At 36.9% G+C, this 9741-nt stretch overlaps 2 protein-coding genes across 2 annotated transcripts; both read right to left on the reverse strand.

Moving 5' to 3' along the window:
- Nucleotides 1-518: 518 nt before the first annotated feature.
- On the reverse strand, nucleotides 519-2305 carry LOC128893391 (lysozyme c-1-like). Its single transcript, XM_054154306.1, has one exon. It carries the CDS (start codon nucleotides 2180-2182, stop codon nucleotides 1739-1741), a length of 444 nt encoding a protein of 147 aa, XP_054010281.1. The 5' UTR covers nucleotides 2183-2305; the 3' UTR covers nucleotides 519-1738.
- A 2524-nt stretch (nucleotides 2306-4829) lies between these two features.
- LOC128893390 (chondroitin sulfate synthase 1-like) lies at nucleotides 4830-9289 on the reverse strand (the record flags this gene model as incomplete). The annotated part of the gene is made up of 2 exons (XM_054154305.1): nucleotides 4830-8119; nucleotides 8890-9289. Coding segments are annotated over 2 exons (1362 nt in total), but the record flags the coding sequence as incomplete, so codon positions are not given.
- Between the last annotated feature and the right edge of the window lie 452 nt (nucleotides 9290-9741).

Raw genomic sequence — 9741 nt, forward strand, 5'->3', positions numbered from 1 at the left:
AAATATGGTTTCCTTGGTGAAAATAGTTGAGGAATTATAATAACAGTATCTCTACCTTATCTAATAATAAGTTGCTTCTTTTAAATTTTCAAAGTGAATTTTCAAAAATTCAATGATAATTCTTCGGAACCATCTATATGGAATAAATTATTTTTGATGTATGACATGAATATTATCATGACTCGGGTCACTTTCATAATCGCCATCCTACGAACAAATGAATATTCATTGTTCAACCTCTGCTATGCAGAGTAACCAAAAGTCAAAGCAACAATGGATATTTCTTGAATAATTAATTAAGGCGTGTGCCAATCGCGGGACGTTTGCCATAGGTTCGTTACACCGATTCAATTCGATCGACTAGCAATCATAGTCGAGAAATATCGACTCGAAGTGGCCAGTAAATCCCATGAATATGTAAATATTATAATCATGTAATCCATTCGTCAGATCACCGACCGCCATGGGCGTATCCTGTCCATGAACACAGAGAGGCATACAATAAACAAAAGAACAAAGAAAGGAACACCATTTATTTAAAAAGAAATTAATTTTGAAAGAAATTCGCAGTTCATGTATTTTCTCATTTGTACCGCCTTACATCGTCGAGTGTTGTTTTTTTCTATCTGTTATTGTTTTGAAACAGTTATATCTGCGAGTAGAGGACATTACGTTGCAGATAGCTCGTTACATAATTCCACTTGATACAGATGCCGTCTAAATGATAATGTTGTAGTATACAATTTCCCTGGAAGTTGGCTGATAACGGTATTTGCATTCACTAGAATCTCTACTTCTAAGTAACAGCGTGATAATAAAATTCCTAACAGACACATGACGTTAAGAGACACCTGCTGAATTTATGGGAGGAACCGATAATTGGTACCACGAATCAGTCTCCTAAATATTCGTACCATCTGTATTTATTACAAGAATCAGTCTCAATGAAATGATAGGTTTGAAGTTCCTAATTAAATGTTTCGTTATAAACATGTACATGAATAAATAGTACACATATTTTTATAATTATACATTTATTTGGAAACATCAAACCTATCATTTCATTTGGATTTTTTTCAATTGACATAGAGGGAACGAATATTTATGGGGCTGAATATATTTCCACTAAAAGAATGAGGCATTATTAATAATAAAGTGTAGGACACGTGCAGACATATTTTTTATCGTATGGCAAATTTAATTCTGTAAAGTATATTCCCGCCAAAACAATGAGGCATTATTAAAAATCCAGTGTATACATATTTCTTATCTTGTGGCAAATTTAATTCTGTAAAATAAATTTCTACCCAAAAAATAAAGAATTATTAAAAATCCACTATAGAAGACGTACAGACATATTTCTCATCTTATGACAAATTTAATTCTGTAAAATATATTCCCACCAAAACAATGAAGCATTATTAAAAATCCAGTATAAAACAGACATATTTCTCATCTTATGGCAAATTTAATTCAATAAAATATATTTCAACAAAAAAGCAACGCATCATTAAACATCAATTATAAAACAGAGAAAATCAAGCTAATTACAAATAGATCGACGATGCAACGAAATACTCTGGCAACGAAATATTCTGTGGGAATGCATCAATCTTCAGTCAAAAAATGCTCTTAACGTAAAAAATCCTCTCGGAATATTGTGGACTATCCCTGAATAGTACTTATAGTGTCAACCAAGCTGATAACAACAATACAAAAACGTTTCGAATACTACTCGTCACTTTTTCGCGCAGTTCCCGATATTAGGAAGGGGTTTGCTCTTGCACCTCTTCAGCCATCCGTCCCACGCCTTGAACCCCTCCTGATCGTAGATGATCTTCGCGCACGCGATGTCGTCCTGGATGTCGTCGTTGGTGAAGTCCTCGCAGCGCTTGTTGCAGAGTCCTCCGCGTCGTCCTCTGGTGCACCATTTGGAGCTGTTGATCTGAAGGATGCCGTAGCTGAAGCTGGAGGCTGTCTTCGGGCCAGTGACCAGCTGGGTGTTCAACCCACTCTCGCTCTGCATCAAGCACACCCAGTTGCTGATGAGGCTCCTCGAGATCCGAGCTCGTTGGAGCTCGCGAACGGCGTCGCACTCTGACAGAATCTTTGCGTTCACGTGGACGTCCATCGCGAGGATCAGGACAGCCAGCAGGCACAGTCTCACGCTTGATTTTCCCATCGATGAGCTTTATGATGTTGGACGTTGAAGAACGGGAAGTTGAAGACGTTTGAAGCTAATCGACGCAACCGCGACGAGGACTCGCGCCTAAGTGCGACGCTATTCACTGTCCGGCTGGTGCCGTCTGCTGCGTTTATGACGAACGACGGGAGCCTTGATCTTGGGCGATAAATTATCATTTCCTACGCGTTGGCGTGGCCAGTTGCGAGCTTCACGCTTATTGTTAGCCGGTTTTTCCTGTTAGGTTTCTTTCAGTTACGAGATTCCTTTGTTTTGTGGGTATTTTGCGGTGTATGGTATTGGGCGGGTGAAACAACTGTTTGAATGTTAATTATGGGTGTCAACATGTTTCGATTCTCGCTATGGGGAATTAAATTGAAGGCTGTCCACTTGTATATTTTGTATAACGTTTTAATCGTTCTGAAATTCATACTGAAGCGTTCATATTGATATTGAAACTGGTCAAAATGACTAACCATCAATTTATATTTGTGTGATGCATATTAAATATAATAGATGTATATCATACAAATATTGCATATGAAAATGTTTTGTGAAGTGTGATATTTTGTGAAACTAGTAAAAGTGACTTACCATCAATTTATAAATATAATATGAATATAATATAAAATTTATATTTAAATATTCAAAATACAATGGTATCGTGTATTTAATACGCTGTAATAGTGCAGTGATACTTAATGGATGAGTGTACTTTCCGAACTGAATATGTTGTGTAGAATTTTTATATGTGACGAATCAGTGAAAATGAAACTATTGATCGGTCTCGTGAGATGATAATTGCGAAGCGAGAGGCCTCGTTAAACTGACTCACAATCGGTAAGGTTGTTGCTCCTGCTTGGAATTCTTTTAAGGTAATAAGGCATACGATGTGTATACTTAGAATAAGTGGTTCCCTGTATACAATAATTACCCTAAAACTTAATTAATTTGTTAACCAAATGGGAGAAAAACTCGACTGTGGCGTGAGTAAAAAATAGAGGTACTAAACTGGGTATTCAAGAATTCCTTATTTCGAGTGTTTAATACGTGATGGGTGATGGAGAACGTTACGCGACACTGTGCACGTTCACTTTCTACACTAATTACTATGTAATATTTACAATTATGTACATTTGTGTGCAGACATTGCATAAATGCAATTGGTCGACGTACATTCTAGAGCAGGGGTTCTCAACGGGCACGATGTGGCCCAGCAGTAGGTCACGTTACATTTTTTTGGGGACCACAAGCGAAAGACGAACAGAAATTTTATACTTTCGTACTATTTTATTTTAATTTACTGCATGTGTCATATTAACACGTTGAACGCCACGTAAAGTGTAGGGATTTTCACTGAGAAATTAAAAAATTAATTCTGAAGATCAGGTGTTAAAGAAATCAAGCCTGGATAGAATTCGTAAATTTTGACCAGGGTGCGAAAGTAATACTTTATCAAATTTTATAGAACCAAATTTTAACTACATAAATATTTTTATAATTGTGCCTGGCACTGGAAGTGTTAAGGTATGTATTGCATATCATTAATAAGTTATTTAGTGACCAACAACGATCACAAAATGTGGGGATTATAAACCAAAGAAAATTCAGAACGAAACATTGACTGAGAAACTCTGATCTAGAGGACACCTCTGAATTGCTATTATTGTGTAACAGGCTATTATTACCAGCGACTTTGCCCGCCTTGGATTTTTTAAGGAATTTCATTATTGAAATTAAAAGTAGACGGAGGCAACGTACTTATAAGAGCAAAGAAAAAGATCGTTGAATAAAGGAAGAGGAATGAATAAGGAAACCAGAGCGAAAAAAGAAAACTTACCCATAGTATTTTTCCTTCGCCATTTATTGCAGACGATGCTCGTCGAGCCAGACCGATCGCAGATTTTTGTAAAAGGAAATCGCCGGTTCGCGATGGGAAGCGAACGATGTCGAGGAAAGATTCGGTAGATATCAGTTAATTCCAATCGTCCATTAATTGGCAAGTTTCGACACGATCCATAAAGGGACCTTCAGCGGAACCTTATAAGTTGAAATGTACTTTCTAACTGCAAAAAATGCAGAAGGCATCGTGAATGTTTGCTACTAGAGACGAGGTCGAATTGAGTTATGAGAGAACTAGATAAACACTGCTGAGAGTCCAGGACTAGTCCGAGAATTTCTAAAGAACACTTGAAATATTATAAAAATATTTTGAGCAGAGAAAATAACTTCATATTTATTGGGCTGGTATACAAGGAAATATTTAAGGAAAAAATTTAAATTTTGCGGGAATTTCTTCCAGGTGTTATAAGTAACAACTCTGCAAAGTTTCAAATCATTTCATCAATTTTTACCAGAGTTATGAAAAGAAAATCGAAAAAATTCCATGCACCATTTAAAACTTTCAATGGCTTCTCGTGTTAATGTTAAAATTAAGAGATTAAATATTAAGAGGATAGATTTCGAAAATTCATCCTATAAAGATCCCCGAAAGATTACGTTTGCAGTGCTTCTTAAATTTTGTTTGTACTTTTATTAAATAAGCAAAACGTCGCGATAAGGTATCTGTAATTCTGTCGCATGATTCAAATGAGTTAATTATCGAGGGGAACCGTTGTCTGTAGGTGTAGCAATTGACGCAACGCGATTATTCAATAGAGAAATTTTATTCGGTATCCGATGAAATGTCGAAGCATCTTAGCGAGCGATCGAAATGCGAATTGCATAAACGATTATGCAAGCCGTTTGGGACTCGCCACATTTTCACAAGTGAACGCGCGTAGGTACAAATACGATAAAATAGGCAGTACGTAAAATTCACAAATAAAGATCTATACAAAGGCACGATAATATCACATGTACTTACACAACTGGTTCGATATAACCTTCTTAGGAGTATTGGCATCTTAAATCGACTTAAGTTACGCATCCACGCGTTCTTCCTATCGCGCGAAATTTTCCGTAACCTTTAAGCAGATTTTACGCGTCCCCAAAAATCGGAGACGTTGAGATAAACACGAAGTGTACGATGTATAATTCACCATAGAATGCATTATTCATTTATAAAAGGAGATAGTAGTAGGTGTACCTTTCGACGCGTAACGAAATGTATTTGGCGCTGGTATTTCTACATTAGTAGCAATCAGAAAGCAATACATCACATTCATAGCGCAAATAATGGTAATCTTTCGATACACAGGGTGCCAATAGCGAAAATATTTATCTAGACAGAAAATTGAAATTACTATTGTAAATAAAATAAAATAAAGATGTAAGAAATAGACTAAAATTTTGTTCATCACCAGCAATGAATTATTTTCTATTAATTGCTGGTTGAATGAAAATTGAAATTACTATTGTAAATAAAATAAAATAGAGATGTAAGAAATAGACTAAAATTTTGTTCATCACCAGCAATGAATTATTTTCTATTAATTGCTGGTTGAATGAAAATTGAAATTACTATTATAAATAAAATAAAATAGAGATGTAAGAAATAGACTAAAATTTTGTTCATCACCAGCAATGAATTATTTTCTATTAATTGCTGGTTGAATGAAAATTGAAATTACTATTATGAATAAAATAAAATGGAAACAGAAGAAATAGAATAAAATTTTGTGTATCTCACATTTTCCATTGTAAAGCACCCTGTGAATCGATAATAATATTCTTACAAAGGTAGCACAAACGTCGCTTACACGATTCGGGAACTTGTTATCCGTTCAATTAAATATGTTTCCGTTAGTCGTTAAATTAAATCTCAGGTTCTGTTTTATCCATACAGGAAATTGGTATTACGGTATTAAATTCATACGGAAATGGCTTTGGTGAATTCGCATGGATTTGTTAAATATCCGACACTTTCGCGTAAAAACGAGCCACGATCACACCGTGTATTTACACAAAATGTTCTAACTGAAAGACGTTCTTGGAGACGCACTTTCTACCTTAACACGTCGATTGCAGCTGTGTTTTTCGGACGAATGAGTTTTCGCACCCGCTACGAGACGATTTGTTTCTCTGTGAATAAATACTCGGCTTACAGTTTATTTTTTCAATTCTCAGTTCACGAATAAATATTCACTTTTCAATTCATTTCTTTCATTTACAATTTCTGAATGAATTCTCAACTTTCAATTGTCAATTGTTTATCTCTCATGATAAATTCATCTCATCGTGCTTTTTTTTTTAATAAAAATTACTTGATACCTTAGAGAACTTCAAAAAATGTCTTGCAAAACTCTTTGACATATCATTTTGAGTATTACTTGGTCAAATTTAAAATAAAAATAGAATTTCTTACAAAGAAGATAAAAAGAACATTTTCATGTAAAATTTAATACTCTTAAAGACTAATTAAGACATATTAAATAACGTTTAGAAATAACCAATATATATAGAAAAATACAATTCCAAAATATCAGAAATATTACAAATCTACAAGAGGTAACATTATACCTCTTTCATTAATTCATACTCCTTTATACAATTACAACTAAATTCATATTTTGCTAATTAATAGAAAAAATCTAAAAAATAAAAGATCACTGACTAGGATTGTAAGTGACAATTATGGGACGTACACAATTTTCTAAAGTTCTCTAAAACTGTTCTTAGTTATAGTTGATACTAAACGTGGCTTTTGGTTAGTATCAAATATACATGGTGATTCTATAGTCTGGACACATAGAGAATAAGAATATGATACCAGATATGAGACTTCTAATATTTACTGACGGTCCAGACTTTATGTACCCACTTGCATATCAAATAATTTAAAAAATATCAACTATTCCAATGTCCATTGATGTTTATTCACCTAACTGATGTTTATTCACCATTCAACATTTATTATTCCTCATTTACTCGTAGCTAGGGTCCAGTGACACGTCGCTAACAAGTCAACACGTTGTCACTGGAACGAAGTCACACGTTTAAAAGAAATCATCGTGAGCCAAACGAAAACAATCCCTCAACCAGCTGCATTCGTCAAGTTCGCTCTCCTGGCTTTGGCAAATCGCAGGATATTTGGATCCTCGTAGATAATTCTTGCCAGGGTCTCCATTCCCGCGTAAGTGTCAGCCTTGGTCCCCATGCACATGGCGAGTTGGGTGTCGGAGAGGTCCTTGCTGCACTCCACCTCGTGGTAAACGTGAACCAGATCCCTGTCGGCCGCCCTGAAGATCGTCACGTTGGACTTGACCACCTTCTCGAAGAAGTCTACGTCCTCCTTCCCCCATCCTCGAATGGACAGGTCGAAACCACCCACGGTGCGATAATCACGTTTGTACAAGGAAACGATACCGAATCCGAACTGTCTCCAATAACCAGAAGTCTCGTCCACGAGGAAAGTGTCGCGTCTCCTCCAGTCTTCGTGAACGATTCGTGGATCGTACTGGCTGAACACCACGGGGAAATAAATCTGTCTACCTAGCAAAGTGTTCGCTCGTATTCTGTAGAGAGCGGATTCCGTGAAGGCGATGTCCACGTCGACAAAGAACATCAAATCGTCGTTGTTCAGCTTCGAGACACCTAGATCGAGGGCCCTGGCTCTGGAGAACGTCCCAGCGATGGGTAAAATATCGATACCCGCGCCGCGGTGCTTGTACTTCAGTTGCTGAATCAGATCTATCGTTTGGTCGTAAGAGCTCTCCGTTTTATGATGGAAGAGAACGACTAGGAGCCTGGTCTTCTCGCCGTTCGTTAAACAGACCTCTTCGTAGTTTTGCAGGAACCGTTGGAAAACCTCGTACCTACCCGCCAAAGGCAGGACGAAGTGGATGGTTTTGTCCGTGACCGGATCCTCCGCTTCGAAGTTGAAATTCAGGTTCAGGAAACCACCGCTGAATATGTTCTGCAAGGACTTGTCGTTTCGTTGATCGCCTCGCGCCCCATCCTTTTCCACGCCGTTCACCGTTTCCCGTATTTCCAGTCCTGCGGGTAGATAAAAGTTTACGCTTGGTATATTTCATTTTAGTTTATTAGTTACACGTGCGCGCGTTATTGAGAATAAGTTAGCATGGGTGAGTTGTGATACCTTTCCTTGCATATGGATACATTTTGATATTCTGCATTTGAATGTTTCATAAGGATGTACAAATTGTGGAATGAAAAAGAATATTGAAGTTTGTAGAAATGAAGTGGAAGAGGATCAGCTAGGTTTCTAAAACAACTCAGTTTTTAATACAGGATTTAACACTTCCACAATTTTAAAAATAAAAATAAATCTTTGCAGTTCTTTTCAAATTTAATACTTAACAGTATTAAGTTGTATGCTTCGAATATCTAAAATATAAAAGAGCATTAAAGTCTGTAAATACAAAATGGAAGAGGTTGAGCTACTTTTCTATAACGATTCAGTTCCTAATTTATGATTTAAGTGTACATCTCCACTATTTTAAAAATAAATGCTTGTATTTCTTCTCAAATTTAATACTTGAAATCATTAGCTTGTACATCTTGAATATAATAAATTTCATGCAGTACAGCTTAGAAACATAAAAGTATTGCAAATAAAATTGGAAAGAAAAGCTTCAAGTCCTATCCGGAATAATCCACCAAGGCAACGGCTCTGAAGTGTTAAATTATGGGTCCGAAATGGGTTGGTAATAGACGAGGGGGACGTGAAAGACGCGAACAAGGAAAAGCATTTACTCAATCAGCTTCCAAGAGCGTGGAAGATCGTTTAGGAACGTAAAAGGTACCGGTGAAGTGTTGATGGAGATAAACGTGTCTCCTGACGGGCAGCGTAACCTTTCTGCCTCTGTACTTCCGGTACACCAATAGAAGATCCAGTATCGTGTCGGCGCCGTAAGAATCCACTCTCCTGTATCCGTACAGGGCTGACCTTTCCTCGACGACTCTGCCGCGCTGTCGTGAGCAGGCGTTTATGGAGGCCATCACTTCTCTGGTGATGTCCTCCAGACCCTCCCTTATGCCGCTGTGAATCCTTCTCCTGGGATTGGAATCCGCTAAGCTGTACTCCGACCTCGAGAGAAAGTCCCAGGGAATCACCTCGTCGCTGCTCGTGGGCTTGAACGACCGGAGTCCCGCTGGAACACCTGCAAAATTGATTTCAATTTCCGGTTCAGAGAGAAAATGGAGCTATTTTAATCGGCCTCGTTTGTACAATTTGTATAATAGTAACGAGACAAATGCAAGAATGATATACAAGCTCACTGTACAGATCGATTAACCTGTCGCATAAGAATTGCAACGTGACTGACTGATGAAATTTATTATTTTTTGGTTAGTCTTTCTTATTAATTTTATACACCGTTAGATGTAAGCTAGATCTGTATTTAAGCGCCTACGATATTTATTTGAATTTAGATTATAACTGGAATTTTGAGAAATAATGTACTTTATTTCGTCGCATTTTGCAAGTTTTTGTTTTGTGGATCGATTTGTCCAATTAACGGTATGTATATGATGAGTTGACAAATTTATAGCAAAGAATTAACGAAGGTGTTGAAAGTTATGTAGCTGGGACTAACGAAATATTAGATCCCACAAAAAGGAGCAGAAAGGGTGGAAGCTTATACTCAATTTCTTCA

The sequence above is a fragment of the Hylaeus anthracinus genome, unplaced genomic scaffold (genome assembly GCF_026225885.1).
Source record: "Hylaeus anthracinus isolate JK02 unplaced genomic scaffold, UHH_iyHylAnth1.0_haploid 27418, whole genome shotgun sequence".
In the NCBI taxonomy this organism is placed as follows: domain Eukaryota; kingdom Metazoa; phylum Arthropoda; class Insecta; order Hymenoptera; family Colletidae; genus Hylaeus; species Hylaeus anthracinus.

Coding starts and splice junctions, on each gene's coding strand:
- LOC128893391 (XM_054154306.1), bottom strand. CDS start 2,182: ATGGGAAAATCAAGCGTGAGACTGTGCCTGCTGGCTGTCCTGATCCTC.